General features: G+C 34.4%; 1 protein-coding gene across 5 annotated transcripts in view; it reads right to left on the bottom strand.

Moving 5' to 3' along the window:
• DGKB (diacylglycerol kinase beta) overlaps positions 1-19,450 on the bottom strand; it is a 681,931-nt gene that overhangs the window by 400,653 nt on the left and 261,828 nt on the right. For all 5 annotated transcript variants that reach the window (XM_032873966.1, XM_032873990.1, XM_032873985.1 and 2 more), the window contains one exon: positions 17,313-17,387. In XM_032873966.1, coding sequence (XP_032729857.1) covers positions 17,313-17,387 — 75 coding nt within the window. The remainder of the gene's footprint in view (positions 1-17,312; positions 17,388-19,450) is intronic.

The raw sequence follows: 19,450 nt of genomic DNA, 5'->3' as shown, positions 1-19,450 counted from the left end.
TACTCTATTTTACTAATGAAGGTTAGGTAAACTAGAAAGTGCACCTATTTTAAACAAATTTGGCTAATCTTTTGAGGATGTTGTATGAAAGATGATTTTACACTCTTTTGGGCATGTAGATAAGTGGGATAGTCATAAAAATGTAATTTGGACTCATGGATATGAACCCAGTATAACTTAATGCTGTTACCATCACAGCCAGAAATAACTTCCAGAGTATTTGAGAAAATATATATTCCAGTACACCATTAACTGAAACATTAATTTCATTATCTCTGGAAATATCAAAGACATATTTTATGCAAATGTATATTTTACAAGAGAAGGAGAAAGAGTCAGAGAGAAAGGCAGTGAGAAATGCCAAAAAGATTATGAGAGACAGAAAATGAGGGAATATTTGTTCTTGAGAACTCCTGTTATCTTATTAAATAACTTTAATGTTCTCCCTGGCATAAAATGAATTAGAAAGGAGAAATCAGGAAACAATAGATTCCCGAATGCGGTCTAACTATTTGTTCCTTTTTGACTCGTGCACATAATTCTTAGAAAATTAATGTGTTACAAAATATCAAACTCCTAGATGATTTTTGAATGACTAAAGACAAAGTAATACTTAGCTAAATAGTCTTAACCTTTTATTGAAAATATTCATGATTTCATTTGTATAATAAAATGCTTTTATAAACATCTTACTTTAAAATATAAATTTATTCTGGTATGTCGAAAATAGCAACTCTTTTATGGATGTTTTAAATATACGTAAACATAAATTAGTATTTAGGGGCCAAGTAACCGAAGAACATAAAACAACAGTTTGGTTTTTTTTTTTAACACTTCTTCTCATCTATACATGTTAAGAATTTTCTGCATTAGAATGAAAAGGAGGTAGAGGGAGAGGGAAAAGCAGACTGCCCACTGAGCAGGGAGCCTAAGGTGGGGCTCCATCCCAGGACCCCAGGGATCATGGCCTGAGCCCTGAGCTGAACGCAGACACTTAACTGACTGGGACACCGAGGCACCCCTAAAGGGAGGTAATTTGACTCAGTATTCACATAACTATATTTAGTGCTACAAATACGCAGTCAAGTTGGTGACCAAATACATGTGTCTTCATCCCTCAAAGTCCTAAAGTAATTCATATGTGTTTGCATACTAACATATATGTATGTACATGAAAACTCAATTTAAAAATATTTCTTCTAAGTTTATAAGTTATATGACTACAACATAAGTAAAAAAAAAAAAAGACTGAAATTTTGAAGTGAAGAATGAAAAGAAATATATGATAAAGAGTTTTAATTCACACATATTTCCTGATCTTTAAAAGAAGTTAACTTGGAAGACTTCATTCTTAATACTTCCAATTGGAAAGCACAAAGACATCATCTGTGGTCCAAAGGACACTATCTAAAATTAACTCCTAAAATGTAACAGCAGAAGAGATTAGGTTGCTTAGGTTTCTTTGGCACATCTACTCAAATCCATTTTGTCATCCTAATGCTTTTATTGTTAGTAATTAGAATGAGTTTTTTTTTTTTTTTTTACATCAGATCTTTCCACCAAGTTAATTTTATAATGTGAAGAAGAAAGTATTGTGAATTAGAAAACAACACAGGAAGTTCTCTAGAGGAAAAATAAAATTCTTTGACAGGGCTCAAACACAACAGAATAGCTATATATGCCTAAGAAAGAGAGTTACATTTAATAGAATATTTATATATGAGAAAAGTAATTTTATAAATGATTACAGCACCTGCATCAATTCATTTATTTAATATGCATTTAACTGCAACTCTGTACCAAAAACTGGGTTAGATTCCAGAGACTGAAAAGCAAGATAGAGTCCTTGCCTTCCAATATCTCAATGGTTTAACTGAGCAAGCAGACAAAAAAATCCCACAGTTCAGGTCGCAGTAGAATGTTCTTTGGGAGCTGTTGATGCAGATTAAACAGAGAAGTGTATCAAGGTTGGTTTAATAAAAGTGGAGACAAAGACCTGAGTTGAATTTTGAAGCTGTGGTAAGTTAATTCTTTGATGAACTGGCGGACAGGGAAGAGGAAGAAGTGAATGAAAGTTTAATATATAAGAAAAAGGGTGAATATAAGAAACCAGTAAAGTGATTAGATGAGAATTTCTGGACAGTGTGAAATAATTCATTGTCAGAAGAAAGGGAAAGGTGAACGGTCTTCCCCTTCATCATATTGGGATACACGTCAGTGAACAAGTTTGGGAAAGGCCAAAAATAATTAGTTTCATATTAGACATGTAAAATTTGAGATACCTGTGGGACATTCTTATGGAAATGTCGCCTAATAGTTGTGTAAATCTATGCGGGGCTACAGAGAGAAATTTGAGATGGAAGGCAATATTCAGAAGCAATCCAGATATTTCTGATTATCAAAATCAGGAAAGGAAGTAAGAAGAAGGAACAGAACAGAAGTTAAAATGGTCATGACAGAATACAACAAAGATTTGCTCTTTTATGGGATTAAAACCTTGAGCAAATTATTTAAACTGTCTGATCATAAGCTTCCTCATCTGCAAATGGAGAAAATGCCCAATACATAAGGTTGTTACACTTTGCATAAGCCTTGACCTATGCCCTACGAATCACTATTTTTTTATTATTATAAAATTAAGGAAGCATATTGCATGAAATAGAATTCTGAGTACGAAATTCTAGGAAAACGTGACTTTCAAGACATGTACCAAGAAAGATGTATACAATTATATAAGAAGAAACAACTCTAGAGATGGGAGACAATTATTTCCTAACATCCAAGGGAGAAGAGAGATGACTGGGTAGCTCAGTTGATTTAGTATCCAACTCTGAATTCGACTCAGGTCATGATCTCTCAGTCATGAGATCAAGCCCAGAATTGGGCTCCTCACTCAGCAGGGAGTCTACTTCAGATTCCTTCCCTCTGCTCCTCTGCTCTCTTTCTCTCTCTCTCTCTCTGTCTTTCTCCAAGTAAATAAATAAATCTTAAAAAAAAAAAAAATCCAAGGGAGGAAAGACTTTTAAGAAATATAAAAATAAGCAAGACTTTATTCTACACCCAGAAGTTTATTACTGACAACAGCAGTCTCAATGGAGAGTAGAATCAAAATCCCAACTACACAGAAGAGGAAATGAAAGAGTAGAAAACAGCTCATTTTATTAAGTATTTAGTTGTGAAAAAAATAAAGGAATGGGAAGGTAAGTAGATTTACATTTGCTCAAAAATTTTTAAAAAATTAAAAATTTAGGGGCATCTGGGTGGCTCAGTGGCTTAAGTCTCTGCCTTCGGCTCAGGTCATGATCTCAGGGTCCTGGGATTGAGCCCCGCGTCAGGCTCTCTCCTCAGGTGGAAAGCCTGCTTCCCCCCACCATCTCTGCCTGCCTCTCTACCTACTTGTGATTTCTCTGTGTGTGTGTCAAAAAATAAATCTTTAAGAAAAAATTAAAAAATTAAAAATTTAAAAAATTAAAAACCTCCATTAGTTTTATATGTTGCTCATTTTTTGCAACATTGCAGTCCTAGGAATTACTTATCTGCATTCCCTTCGGTCTTGAATCTCTACCAATTCTTATTGTTAATTTATAATAACATTGTAAACATTGTATAGGCTTTTATAAACTAAATCAAATCACTTTAGTGCAGAGTGGGCTTATAGAAACAGGGCTTACATGGGGGTGCCTTGGTGGTGCAGTTGGTTAAGCATCTGACTTTTGGTTTAGTCTCAGATTTGGATCTCAGGGTCATGAGATAGAGCCCTAAGTAAGGCTCCATGCTCAGCATGGAGTCTGCTTGAGATTTTCTCTCTCTGTCCCTCCCTCCACTCAAGCTCTCTCTCTCTCTCAAATAAATAAATAAAATCTTAAAAAAGGGCCTACATAGTTATGATAAAAAGGCAATAGAGGAGAACAGCTCAAGATGTGATAGCAAGGGGGTGGGATAATGAAGAAGAGTCAAAGAAGTGAGAGCAGCAGGGATCCAGAGAGGAAGGTGAATACACTTTATCTAGGAGAGAAGCCACATCTGAAAAGAGAATAGAGGATGGAGTCAAGATAGACCTGCATAGCGATGTTTTCATAATGGTAGGAATAACAAACATAAGTTGAAGTACTTTCTTTTCTATGATACCTCATTGATAAATTAAGAGCAAAGGTGAATTTGATTTTGTGGGGTGTGATATTTATAAAATTTGATGACCTTTTTAAGAAAAAAATGTGTAAAAATCAGGTTTTAGAAATTATATATAAATATGTACATATACGTATATGTATTTAGAATAAGAAATCACAACAGACTGCAAATTTTAAGAGCACACAGACACTACATCATAAGGTCGAGAATAATAGCCTAATAATTTCATTAATGTTCATTTCTTGGCCTTTCGGCTAATCAAGTATAATAATTTCATTAATGAACTGCCTAATTGACTTAAACATTTTTTATATTTGGTCAGCTTTTCATAAGATAATTTTAAATAATATTTTTATGAAGAGATGACAAGATGAGATCAAATTGTAGATTTCTACAGGCCTCTATGTTAAATTATTTTAAACTGTCACTCTTCTTCAGTGGTAGAATTTTAAATGAAAGAGAAGGTTATAAAATGAAAAAGACTTACTGGAGTAGTATTATCCACAGATATTTTAAGGACTCCATTACTTAAATGATCTGAGATTTGAGCCTTACTTGCTTGATTTTTCCAGAAGGTTTCTTAGTGACTATAGAATCTATAGCACAACTGAGCAATTTGTGTGTGTTTGTATATATGATCATGCTCACATATGCACATACATAGAATTTGACAATTAAGGCTTCTATTTTAATTAATAATATAGTAAAATTTCTTTGGATGCAGTTACCACAACCAATTCAGACCATATGCTTTATCTATTGTTTCTGACTTTAGTCAAAACAATATTTTTGCCATGACTATGTGCTCCAACAAAATCTATATTAAAATTATCACCATAGGAAGAAGTAATAAAATCATTACTCTTTTACCTTTTAATGGATTTTCTGTTTAAAGCCTTCTGATTGCTCTGATATAAAAATGGGATTGCTAAATCTTTTTAAAGTTCTTCCTCCAATGAAGCCAAAATATTAACAGTTAATCACTTCACTTATAACACACATAAAAAACTTGGAATTGAACATGAACATTAACTTAGGACAGTCACTTGATCTAAATGAAAGGTCATTCTTCAAAGAGTGATAGGCAAAGAGATCTTTAGATCTTTTGCAGTTTAAATGGCTGTTTTGAGCAGATAATTAGCTATTAATTTAGAAGCAGATAATGATGCTTCTATAGCATATTTGTGCTTATAGTTTCAATATGCACAATGATACCATTAGAGTTCCCGTAGTTGATGGTACATGTTGATAAGTACTTCATAAAAATCATGTATTCATTATCAATTATCTCTGAGAAAAGAGAAACTCAGAACTGAATTTTCCATTCAATATGCATTTTCATTTTTGCTGATTTTTGCTAAAAGTTTTATTGCAAAATAAAAGTGTACAAAACAAATACTTATAAATTTCAATTACATATTTAGTTTTTTTTAAAACACTGAATAAATTATTCAAAAGCATTCATTAAAAATAATTGGCAGGACAGCTCATTTTCTCTTCCTCACATTTATTTAATATACATCTAACCTATGATTTCCCCCAATCTCTACAGATATTACTGATTGGTATATTTGTTCTCCTTTGCATTTCACAAGGAGATGAGATTCCATGGGCTGGTATACAAGTTAGCCAAAAGGATTTTTAGTGCATATTTATTTTTTTCTTTGAACTCACTATATACTGCACTTCAGAAGAAATTGTTGTTTGTTTTGCATGTGGGAATGGTTGGGAAAAGATAATCATTTTTCTGGTTATGTTTCATATTTAATGATTATATGTAAAAGTGAGAACACCATTCATTGGACGGATGTGTCTTACGTCCGACTAGAGGAAAACATAGCAGAAACTGGATATACAAACTGGAGAGACCACAAACCCATAATCATCAGAGCTTATGATAATGCACCCACTAATAACAGTACTTAAGATATAAAATTCCTGGCTAAATACTAAATTGGGATAGATGCTGGCAAGCCAGGAACAGACCAGAAGACTCCTGGACAAACCTAACTGTCATACTCACAGTGACCCCAAGACCCTACGTGATTTGGCCCCTCAGTATCATTCTCATAAACTACTCCTATCCATTCAGCTTCAGTCCCTCTGGCCATCTTGCTAATATCCCCCAATTATGTCAAATATTGTCCTGTCATGATGCTTTAATTTCTGTCCCTCTCTCTGCCTCAAATGCTTTTCTATGATATAGCCAAATGGCTTGTTCCTTCATGTCCTTCTAGTCTATACTCAGCGACTTCTTTCCTGCTCAACCTATAAAGAAGAACAAACAGAACACACATTACCAATGTATATTCTATTTACCTTCTCCACTGACACAATGTATATTTTATTAGTTTAATCTGTCTGTCTCCATTGAAACATAAGGCCATGTGAGCAGAAAGTGTTGTTTGTTTTGTTAGAAGTGGAGTGGCAGTTCTAAGACTTGTTCCTGACATCTGTTAGCCATTTAATATATAAATTCTGGATCAATTTATGTTACTATTAATATTGTTATTATTAAATTATCATTTTATTTTTTACTTAACTGCTGTATCATTAGTCTATATTTGAGTGTGGATTACACTGTCCACTTTTATTCTTTTTAATTAAATTATAGGAGTAAGCTACATGATCCTCATTCCCATAGGATTCTGAGATAACCATCTACTATGAGTTTCCCTGTATTCATTCATTAATAAGGACATGTCCTTTACCAGCCTGGGGCTTATGGGAAGGTCATACCAGGGAAACACGCTGGGCAGGCGTGTTTATTCAATATTCAAATAAAATAGTTTGTTATTTATTAGAGGCTTCGCTTCTGTAGAATAAAATAAGAAACAGGTTAGATCATATAGACAAATTGGTTATTTCTAGAAGCAATTAGGTGAAGTTGTTCTTTTTAGAGTGTTCAGGGAATTTAGATAAGTGAAAATCTCTAAATAAAAACATAGGTGTCTAATTCTAACTGTTATTCAGCCAGCTACTATTGTTTTTTTGTGAGATGAGTAATAACATTTCAGATTTTTGAACATCTTTAAAGTCATAAGGCATTTGCTGATACATGTGGAAAGTGACTACAGAGTTGTAATACCTGAAATGGGGAAGCTTTTCTACAAGGCAGATGATCATATAATTTTGTTAATTGTAGTGATGTGTTAATGTTTTGTTACTTTTACTAACCTATAGATTTTTAATATAAAAATATAAATCAATTATCAAACTCAATTGCTCTAGTGATAAAGACAGAATTATGCTCACCCATTTAGGGACACCTGGGAGGCTCAGTCAATTAAGCATCTGAATCTTGATTTCGGATCAGGTCATAAGAATGAGCCCTGCATCAGGCTCCACACTTGGTGGGGGAGTCTGCTTGAGATTTTCTCTCTCCATCTCCCTCTGCCACCACCCCCTCACAAATAAATAAATAAATCTTTTTTTTTTTTTTAAGATTTTATTTATTTATTTGACAGAGAGAGACACAGTGAGAGAGGGAAAACAAGCAGAGAGAGAGGGAGAAGCAGGCTTCCCGCTGAGCGGAGAGCCTGATATGGGGCTTGATCCCAGGACCCTGGGATCATGACCTGAGCCAAAGGCAGACACTTAACCACTGAGCCACCCAGGCGCCCCAAATAAGTAAATCTTTAAACAAACAAACAAAAAAAGAAAAGGCTCACAAAATCATCATAAAATAGGATTAATCTTAAGGACTGAAAGGGTGAGCAGAGTGCTTTATTTTTACCTTACCAACATTTTTTTACAACTAGCAACATTTTTTTCTGGAAACTTCCAGTAGAGCTAGACTGAATTTTGATGAACTTTTTCTCAGCCTTCTGGGGATTTTGTTTAACTCTCTGACATAACAAGATTCCAAAGCAAGAGACATATGTAGTAGGTCATAAGTTCTGATTCAAGATGGATTTTATTTACATAAAATATGGTAGAAAGTTTGTTATATAAAATTATATCTTAAAGTAAAAAAGTAAAATCTGTGGAATCTGTTATATCTTTTCTAAGTTACACATTTATTTTAATAGAATATATTAAAGATTTCACTATGTGTAAGTATGTATGATACTCAGAATATGTGAATTTGTAGACTGTTAAATTTTATTTTTAATACTATGTATGTTTTGCATTTAGTTCAGTTAGATGAAACCAAAGATTTCTATAAAGCACCTTTCATGAAAGATTCATTATACCTCATTATGGTAACAATCTGGAAAATAATTTGCATGATTTGAAAAGATTTATCTTACATTTTATTTCAGTTAAATAAATACTTGATATTTTTTCTGAAATATTTTAGTGATGGTATGCAAATAAAATAAACCATCTGTACTTTCACAAAGCTTTGAGTCGGAAAAGAAAAAGCTATGTCACAAGTACATAAAAACTTGATATTGATGTTTCATAGGCCGCATTAGCATATGCAGTTGTTGGAGAAGCTAGAGATGTGCATATTTACTTTAAAGTTGTAAAGGAAAAAAAAAACCTCATCATTCTCTGACCAGAAAGCAATACATATTTTATATTTCATCTTTTCCAACTAGTTTATACCTCCAAATAATTTATTCAATTAGATCACAATATGCATTATCAGAAGAAACCAATTTTATGACATAGATACTAGTGTTAGAGATCACTAAATAGAATAGGATCAGAGAGATTTTATATAAGGAGATATAATGGGAATAAACGAACAGATAGCCATTTTTGTCTTGAAAACAATTAAAGACAAAAAGAGAAATGTCCAAAGAGTTTGGTATTTACTCAATAATTCACACTAAGGATTAGCATAGTTTCAATACACCAAGAAAAGTCTCTACTCTGTAAACAAACAGTCAGAAAAGAAAAAAAAATAACAAAGACAGGATAAGAGAAGAGATACAAATGATGGTGTGGTAAAAAGGAAAAATGGGAAAAAGGGAAATTAAAATAACAAGTAAGGGGCGCCTGGGTGGCTCAGTTGGTTAAGCCACTGCCTTTGGCTCAAGTCATGATCCGAGAGTCCCAGGACTGAGCTCTGCTTCAGGCTCCCTGCTCAGGAGGTAGTCTGCTTCTCCCTCTGACCCTCTTCCCTCTCATGCTTTCTCTCTTCCTCTTTTGCTCTCTCTCATTCTCTCTCTCTCTCTCTCAAATAAATAACCTTTTAAAAAATAAATTAGATAATGAATAACTACAGGCTCATGGTGGCAGATAAAAATATACCTATATATATCTACATAGATATAGATATATTTATGTATAAATCTATATTTAGATATAGATTTAGATATAGATTTATAAATCTAGATGTATATGTATATCTATATATCTATATAGATATCTTCTAGCAGTGGGAAAGAAATACACCAGAAACAAAGATGAAACTAAATAACAATGAATATTAGATTAGTAAGTAGACCTTAGAGAATGGAACGGTTTCCAAAGCAAAATACTAAAAGGGAATGACTGTAAGAGTAGCTCTGTCAACAAAGCTTGATTAGGGGTAGCACTGCAAGAAACAGGTGTGGGAAGAGTTATGACAAGCAAGCACGTCAGTCACAGGACTAAGTGGAGGCTTACAGCACAGCCTGGCCACAGTCCCCATTAAGAGCAGCTACCTGTGGCATTCGCCTCCAGGATAACAAGGAACAACTCTCTTAGAAGCTCAGGTCTGCCAATGGGGACACAGCGGGGGCACTGGTATCAGAAACAGGGCATTCTCATAGGGTTCCAACTGAAACTAAAAATTCAATGCAATTACGTTCAAACTCATTTTTTTTTTAAACTTGAGACATGAACAAACAACAGAGAGAATGTCATTAAATTTTGAGAGAATAATTAGGGAATTAAAGTATATAAAAGTCTATTATTAGAATTAATAAGCAGATTAACAAAGCAAAGAGCAGCAATGCTCTAATATATGTATTATTTCATCATATACAAAATAGTCAAATCAGTGGTGAAACAGTGAACTAATGAATAGCTTTTGTTGAGATAATTACATTTTTTTAAGAGAGTTGGGGAGGGACAGAGGGAGAGGAGGAGATAAAATCTTAAGTAGGCTCCATGCCCAACATGGAATCCAACTGCTGGGCTCAATCTCACCACCTGAGGTGATGACCTGAGATGAAATCAACTCAGACACTTAATTGGCTGAGCCATGCAGGCATCCTGGACAACTACATTTCAATGTAAGGGGGAAAATGTGCTCCACCACTACTTAATCCATATCTTTCAATGCACTTCTAAGATAAAATGCAATCTTTAAAAACTGAAAGTCAGAGGGGCACCTGGGTGGCTCAGTTGGTTAAGTGTCTGCCTTCAGCTTGGGTCATGATCTCAGGGTCTTGGGATTGAGCCCCGCATCGGGCTCCCTGCTCAGCAGGGAGTATGCTTCTCTCTCTCCCTCTGTCATTCCTCCTGTTTGTACTCTTGCTCTCTCTGTCAAATAAATAAATAAAATCCTTAAAAAAAAAAAAAAGATTAAAGGTCAGAAATTTAAAACAAAATGTAAAATTAATAAAAGAAGATGTACAGGAACATTTCATAATCTTTGCTTAAGGAAAGGGTTTTCTAAAACATATAAAATAGAGTAATCATTCTTCAGAGAATTAGTAGATGAAAATTTTGAATATTTATATGGACAAAAATATATAAATTGAAAGAAGACAGAGCAAAGTAGAAGAAAACATTTGCAATGTATATAAAATTATGACATTAATACGTAATGAGATCTCAAAATGAACATAAAAAGAGACAAATATATGAAAAGGAATATGGGCAAATAAAAGAGCATACGCTTTACTCAAGAAATACAAAAGTTTACTATACATTAAAAAAAAATACTTGTTTGGAGCATCTGTTTTTTTGGCCTTATTTGATTAGGGGAAACAGTGCTGAGAATGGTTTTGGTAAATCTACCAAACAAGTAAACCAACTGTATTGACCCAAATAATAGGGTAGGCATATGGACAAACTAGGTCAATGAGACAATTTTTCTCTGAAATTTGAATCTGAATTTTGATCTAAGACATATTTATGGGCTACTGATTCATCCATATGTGACAACCTATAAAAACGGTACTGCAAAAGACTGATGACTGTCTAAGAATTTACAATGATTATTAAACATGTAATTGGGAAGTCACCCCAATTGCACCATATCATATGGCGTATAACACCTATTATATAGCAATCAATCTACTTATTTAGTGGTTCTCTATGCTGGCTGCATAGAATCAACTGGGGAGCTTTTAAGACATTGAAATGCTTGGGACCACCCCTCAGATACTCAGAATCTCCCTATACTCTGCACCACTCCTTCAACCTATACCTTTTTCTTTCTAATTTTTTTTTTTTTCTCATAGGGACTTTTTTATTCTCACTCTTTAAGGATAAAAGAAAAAAATGGTTTACCAATGCCTCTCCATTATATGCCAAAAGCAGCAGGAAGTAGACAGCTTGGCAGTACAACCATACTAGGAGTAATACAAGGAGGACAGGAAAAGCGGCCAGTTGACCAGGGAGCCATATTGTACACAATAAAACCTGTCTACGTTTTCTGGGCAGAATGATGTCCAGAGTTTATGAAACACATCAATGCAACAGTAATAGTTAATAACATGCCTTAGACTATGAAGGACTTGGAAAGGACAAGAATAGAGAATTAGTGATGAAAGGAAAGCTTATATAAGTGAATTTCTCAGAATTAACCCATAATTGGGACTGCAAATGACCCGAAGGAATCCCAGTCAGCATTTTTCTTAGTTACTCCTAGTGAGTGTGCAAAAAAAGGCTCATGTTCATATTAGTAGGAGGGGAGGCTATCGAAAGAGATAAACAACACTAATTAATCTTCAACAAGAAAGGTAGATAATGACTCTGGAATGCTCAGTCGTCATCAAAGAAACCAATGAGTGAACTCCAATATGATGATTTACTCTAAGGGCCTCAGCCAACTGTTTAGAAGTAGCCTAAATTCACCTGACCCCTTTCATAATGGAACTGTAGCCTTTGCCTCATTGCACTAAGAATTTATTCTAGCAATTGAATTTACTTTTCCTTCCCATTATGTCTTTGTCAATGGTAACTGCAATTGATTTATTGAATGACTTATACACTATCGTAGTGTCTCACATATTTCTGTATCCTTTCAAAAAATTCCTTTCAATGAGAAGGAAGAAAGGCAGTGGGCTGATGCCCCCAAGACTTAAAAGTCTTCTCTTGTATTTCATCATGCAGAAGCAGTTGGTCAGTAGAACGCTGAAATAGCCTACTAAAGGCTCAGTCCCTGAATCAGTGGGAACACTTAAATGGTGTACTACAAACTTCTGCTGCACAGGCTCTAAACTATATGATGCTGCTTACTCATGTGAGAAAATACATGATCCTGGGGCCAAAAGGTACATTTTGAGTGATGAAACTTACAATTAGACTTAATACACATTGTGATGGTTAATTTTACGTGTCAACTTGGTTGGGTCACGGGATGACCAGATAATTGATCAAATATTTTTCTGGGTTTTTCTGTGAGGGTATTTTTAGATGAGATTAACACTTAAATTGGTAGACTGTGTAAAGGAGATTCTCCTCTATAATGTGGGCAGGCCCCATCCAATCAGCCGAAGGTCAAAAAAAATAACAGACTGACCCTACTCCAGAAAGAGAGAACTCTTTAGCTTGATGCCTGCAAATTAGGACAGTGGCTCCTTCTGGTTTTAAAATACCTTGCCAGCCTTCAGATTCAAACTGAAACATCAACTCTGTAGACTTTGTACTTGTCAGTTTCCAAGAGCATATAAACCAATTCCTTATAATAAATCCTTCTCTATATACCTTATTGGATCTCTTTCTCTGACAAACACTGATGAGTTCATCCACTTTCAAAATTCTGCTTCCCATCCCCTCAGTTTTTAACTATCATGGTTTAGATGCTTTAACACCGAAGTGGAGAATGCTGCCATATGAGACAATAAAGTTTTCACTGAATTAGGAGCTAAAACTGACACCTAGACATTTTTGAGGGTTTTCACAGGACTAGGCAAATAAGAAAAAAAAAAAAGAGAGAGAGAGAGAGAGAGAGGATGTTACCTAATATAGTGGATTCTGATTCCCAAGGAGAAATAGATTTGTTACTATACAATGGGCATAGAGAGTACTAATAGGATCTCTCCTTCTGGCATTGGTTTATCATGAAAGATCAGGCTATATATAATTACAAATAACCCCAAATCATAGGGGCACAGCCTTAGAGAGGTTTATTTATCCCTCATTCTATGGGGATCATGGGTAAAGCAGTATGTGTTGCTGGCCTGGGGGTGGGGGGGTGGGGGGTCTTTCTATCTCTATTCACTCTGTGATCCAAGCTAACAAAATAGCTAATATCTAGAATATTGCTGGTTACTGTGGCAAATGATAAGAAAGCATGGAAAATCTACTTTATCACCGAGGTTTATTATGAGAAAGCCATATGGATACTCCACATTGCTATGATTAAAGAAAGCAAATATAATCAAACACCTGGAGAAGACCTGGATATATTTGATAGATAACTTTAATACTGCCATATACCACCATGCCTTTCAGTAACGGCAAATGAGAGACTAATTCAGAACTATGCAAACAATACCACCAAAGTCTCAGAACTATCAGGTAAAAATGGGTCACCGCAGTGGGTAAAAATGTATAAGCAGGAGAAACATTCTAAGTTTCACCTACAGCTTTCAACCAGTTGCAAATCTAGTGCCACAGACTTTACATGTGTTTCATTCTTTATATTATTAAAATCATCATTCAATTAAATTCACATTTGTAGTTAAATTTTTAAATTTCTCATTACATTTCTGTATGTTAATCCCAAAAGTGTGGAGAGAGAGGAGAAAGTAGTCATCTCCGGTTGTTTCCTGCTAACCAGGACTTGGAGTTGTATATTGTGACTGTATGAAATTTGGGGTGTCTACATTTTAGAAGAATGTGTGCTTTCAGTTGTGCATTTGGTACTAGCAATTTTGACTAGTATAATTTTTTCAATTGTTGTGTTCAGAAAAGAAGGGATATTGGACAGCCCTATGGCTGCACTGTGTTGAACATCTACGGTTTTTCCCCTCCAAGAATTCTTCTTTCATCCTCAGGTTATATATCCTTGTCTAGCCTTACAGGAATAAACCATGTAGATAAAGCCTCGACAGGACTGTCAGTCAAAATCCCCCATCCTAAACAAGCCAAGGCTGTGGCATGGGAAATGAGAAAAACCAATAAATATACTTTTCACTGGGATCTGAATGTTGAGCAGAGAAATAAGAATACTAAAAGCAACTGGAATCAATTCCTCTTGGAAAGAACTACCATGGGACTTTGTCCTTTTAGTCCTGCTACTCCATTTCCTCAAATTGTCCTGATCCCTATCTTTACTGAAACAGAGTTCTTTATTTTTTCTATTAATTCCAGGAGCAACCTCATAATTGACCTTTAATGTGGGTAATAAGCCAGGGTACATTTCTGTTGTTTATAGAAAAGTATATCTAATTAATGCCATGTTAAACTTTATAATTGATCAAACACATGCAAATGAAAATGACAAGTATATTTTCACCTATCACAGTGGACTAAAACAGAAATTACTGAAGGTAGCCAATTTAAAGAATCTTGTGGGAAATTAGCTTTATATACATAGCTGCTGGGATTATAATTCAATAAAAATATTTTGATTAGAACTTTGGCAGAACCTTACACAATTAAAATGGAAAATATTCTCAATCAAGCAATTCTACCTATATCAACCATTCTATGCAAACATTTGGACAAACTTTCGAAAGACATAAATACATTGATAAATGCTAACTTCGCAAATTTGGTAATAATTGAAAAGTACAGACAACCTCAATGTTTATCAATAATGGAACAGCGAACAAAACCATGGAATACTGTGCAGCTCTTAAAGATAATGAAACTTATCAATATCTGCTGAACTCAAACAATATCCATCATATGCTTTTGAGTTACAAAGAAAAAAAAAAAAGCAAGTTGCAGAACAATAAACGATCTATACTCTGAGTTAAATAGCGGCTCTTGGGTGGTTCAGTGGGTTAAAGCCTCTGCCTTTGGCTCAGGTCATGATCCCACGGTCCTGGGATTGAGCCCCACATTGGTCTCTCTGCTCAGCGGGGAGCCTGCTTCCCTTTCTCTCTATGCCTGCCTCTCTGCCCACTTATAATCTCTGTTTGTCAAATAAATAAATAAAATCTTTTTCAAAACATCTACTTATTCATACAACATACATATGTGTGTGTATATGAATACTCTGTATGCATGAATACATCGTATGTAAATACGTCACATACACACATTAGGTTGTATGCTCTTGTAAGAAGTCCTTGGAGGATACACACAAACAATTTGCAGTGCTATCATATGAGGAGTGTTAGTGCTTGAACGGGAGCCTTTAACTTACTTTCTAAATGAGACTCATTATAATGTGGATTTTCACAAGTACATATATTAATTTTATTTTTTCAGTGTATTAAAATTGAGTACTGGATAATAAGATGCCTAAAATTGAAAGAGTGAAAAGAAGCATGTAGTACACATTTAAAGTGGAGTGGGGAAAAAAATGAAAATGAAAACAAGGCTAAAATCAATATTATTATGGAATGTTTATATAAAGCTACAAACATGCAATTATTAATTATTAACTAATATTACTATAAATAGTATTGAGAATAAGGAATATTAGTTGAGGACCTTTGTACTAAGCATATTTTTACATGCTTCATAGGTATCATCCCATTTAACTTCACAACTATCCGATGAGACAGGTATTACTTTTCTCATTTTACAGAAATGAGTCAAAGACACATGGGCTTATAATTAGCACGTCAGTAGGCATTGCATTTAATTATGGAATACAGGCAAATCCTCGATTTATGGGTCTGCAGAGAACTCCAGAAGTCCTGGAATGGCTAAATTTTGAACACACCATTGCTTGAGCCTTTAGAATAAGAGCTACTACTCTGAAATTTGGAGAATATTGAAGAACAAGAAAAAGAGCCATTCTGACTAAGCTTCTGTGTCAACATTAAGACTTTACTTCTGCATGGCTTTCTCTAGATCAGGACTTCTTGCCTGCGCCTCAAGGAGCCAATAATCTGATCATGACCCTTTATATTCTGGAGTCTGGAACTTGACAAAGACACTGTTCTGAACTAAATGCTTAGGATGATCCTGCCTTCTACAGCAAGGAGGCTCTCCAGATCACCGCTCAGCAGGTGCTGGCGAGCAGGTGGCAGGGAGCAGAGGAAAGAGAAGAAAGTGTTGCAGGAGCCTGTGCTAACTCACTGTATTTTACTTACATGTATTTAACATTAGACACTACAGTATATACTTTATTCTGAGCATTAAGAGAGTCCAATTTCAATATTTGATTTCTAGTTTCTGAGAATAACCCAGAAAACTTATTTTAATCACATTGATGTTTTATGCTGCTGTTTCCTCATTAATAAAGAAGCTCAGATAAGCATTACAGAGCTTCCTTCCACTACATCTGGTCTAATGCTTACTCAAGTTGATAGCGAGAAAACAGATCAGTGGAAGACGCTGTTAGTTAGTTAACAAGGCCAAAGTAATGATGACTGAGTTCAGCATATACTAGTGTTGTAAAAGGTACACGGTTTGTTGCCAGAAAAAATAAACTTCTGTTGCCATGTCTTACCTATTAATAAAGTGTTTTGTAAGAAAGTGGTGGTCACTAGATTTCATAAGCAGTAAATGAAAACATCATGTCATGATTTCTATTCTTTGTTAACTAGCTTTTTCCTCTATAGTAGATCCTCTTTCTATATATAAAAAGGAGAAGAAGAGACAGTGATTCTTCAAACAGACGGTTTAGATGTTTAGGTACCCAGCCAGTGTGTCTGTGTGATTAGTAGTAGTAGTAGTAGTAGTAGTAGTAGTAGTAGTAGTAGTAGAAGAGCAGTACTTCACAAAACTTAGAAGGGGCAAAAAAATCTGCTTGAAACAGACTATTTCAGATGCTAAAAATAGCATCTGTACTGGTTACTCTTATATAGTTGATATTCAATGTTTTTATGTGTACTAATCTGGCTGCTGTATTCAAATAGCATTATTTCTAGGTACATCAGGCTGCTTATTTTGTTAATTACTATTAAATGAGTCAATGGCAATGATATTACCCTTGGACTTACCCTGGCATTGGTCCATTTCCAGAAAGGCTGTAAACTTGACGAGGATTTAGTAGATATTGGAATTTTCTATAAATTCTATAAAGATGAAAATATGGGAGGAAAAAAGGACTTTAGTGATACTCTCCAATTTTTAAATAAATAGCACCTCTTAATGTTATAATTATATACATGGTTGTAACTAAATATATTTGATAAATTTTACACTAATAACACTAGAAGTATAACAGCTCAATAAGAAAAAGAGATTTAGTAGCCAATTAAGGGCAATAAAGCTTATAAATTACAAATAGTGATATTTACATTCTAAATATGGATATATATTTAGAATATTATTTATCCTGTTTTTGAATATTGTTTAGCTAATTAGATTTCAAATACATTTTTTAAGAGTATTGGAATAAAATTACTTACCTACCTTCCTCTAATTGATCCTTGTGAAGTTTACAGGTTTTGGGGTCAATCTAATCAAGCTGAAATCTATCCCACATACAAGATAGGACTGTGCATGTTGTATGTATACATGTAACCAAAGAATGTGATCCCATCTGCTTAATTATTTCACATAAACCATCATCTGATCAGTCAGCTCAAACAACTGCTAAACTGTTTCGATGGACACATATTAAATAATTCATTTTTTTCCAGAAGAAATCAATCATTGTCCAACAAATGCAACACAATTGTTTCTAAGTAAATACACATTCCATATTGGTATTCTTAGATAAAATATTAAAAATGAAGGAATATATTTAGTTTTTAAAAGTAATATTACAATAGATTTTACAAACATATTCAGACTATCTTTACTGATAGGAACTGCTCAAATTCACTATGTAGTATCTGTTTCTATCACCCCACTCCCAAATCTGCAATAACCTCACATTCTAGTTCTTGATTGATTATATGAACCGTGTCTCAAGAAAGATCCTAAGAGTCATTCTCAGTACTTCTTTTTCCCCAGCATCTGAACCCGACTGGAGAACAGTCCTGCACCTTCTAACAGTAATGTCTATTAAACTTGGCAATTCTATCTCACTGCCTTTGCTCAGGCATTCCAGTTCTCTCACCAGCTCTATACAGTCTAGACATATCTTGTCCTCTTACACAGGGCTGGTTAAATACAGCCATGTTGTTTCTGTGATGAAAAGTTCCTAGGGTCAAGTTATTTACAACAAAAAATATTTTATTATATTTAACATAGATTAAGTCTTCCCTTTCCCTTCCTTTGCCTTAAATTTTAACTTTAGTGATTATCTCTTCATTCCCTAAAAAGACAACACGCTTTCACAAATCTCTTTCCTTCACCTGGAAATCTACACATATCATCTACTTATATCAACTCAAAAGCTACTTCCTATCCAAAGACTTCTCAGTCTTCAGATACCCTTCCTTCCTCTGAACTTCCACAGCACCTTTATTTTAAACATTTCTAGTTCAGCATTCATCTTATGATATTATGGTTATCTGTTTGGGCCTGCCTCCCTGCATGGCTGTATTCTAGGTCTTTTATCCCCAGTTCCTAGTAGTCTGGATTCACTCAGGTGTTGCTGTTTGAATGAATGAATGCTATGTGAACATTTTCACACCTGTTGACTGGTACAGGGAAACTGTGTGACTTTATAATTTTGTAAACTTTTGCTACTTATTTAACATATCAAAGTCAAGAAATCCAGTATTTTTAAAGGAAATCCTGAATGAAATATCATTGTTTGTGAAAGATGACTCTTATTCATTTATCAGGAAAATTTATATTTACATTCATAATAGGTTTCCATTACATGCTTACATATTTGCTTTATCTGTGACTTTGATTGGTCCCTGTTCATATATGAAGAGCAAAACATAAGTGGGGATACATACAGGAGCACTCAAATGTCATCCCTTCTCCCCACTTAATTTACTTATGACTTCAGTGTATCTGTGTATTTTTTCCTTGATGGAAGAAGGGGAAGTCAGATATTCAGTTAAGGGTCATACTGCATGATCCATGTTCTAATTTGAGGGGAATGTTTTCCTTTTGAAAATATACCTTTTCTTTCTTTCTTTCTTTTGATACTTCATTTGTTTCTCATTTTCAACATGAATTTAATCCTATCTAACTCTGTGTAAAGACTTTACTTTTTTTCCAAAATACATAA

The sequence above is a fragment of the Lontra canadensis genome, unplaced genomic scaffold, assembly GCF_010015895.1.
Source record: "Lontra canadensis isolate GAN:19392208 unplaced genomic scaffold, GSC_riverotter_1.0 scaffold2, whole genome shotgun sequence".
Classification (NCBI taxonomy): Eukaryota; Metazoa; Chordata; class Mammalia; order Carnivora; family Mustelidae; genus Lontra; species Lontra canadensis.
Note: the sequence above shows the minus strand (reverse complement) of the source record. Positions and strands in the feature narration are given on the sequence as shown.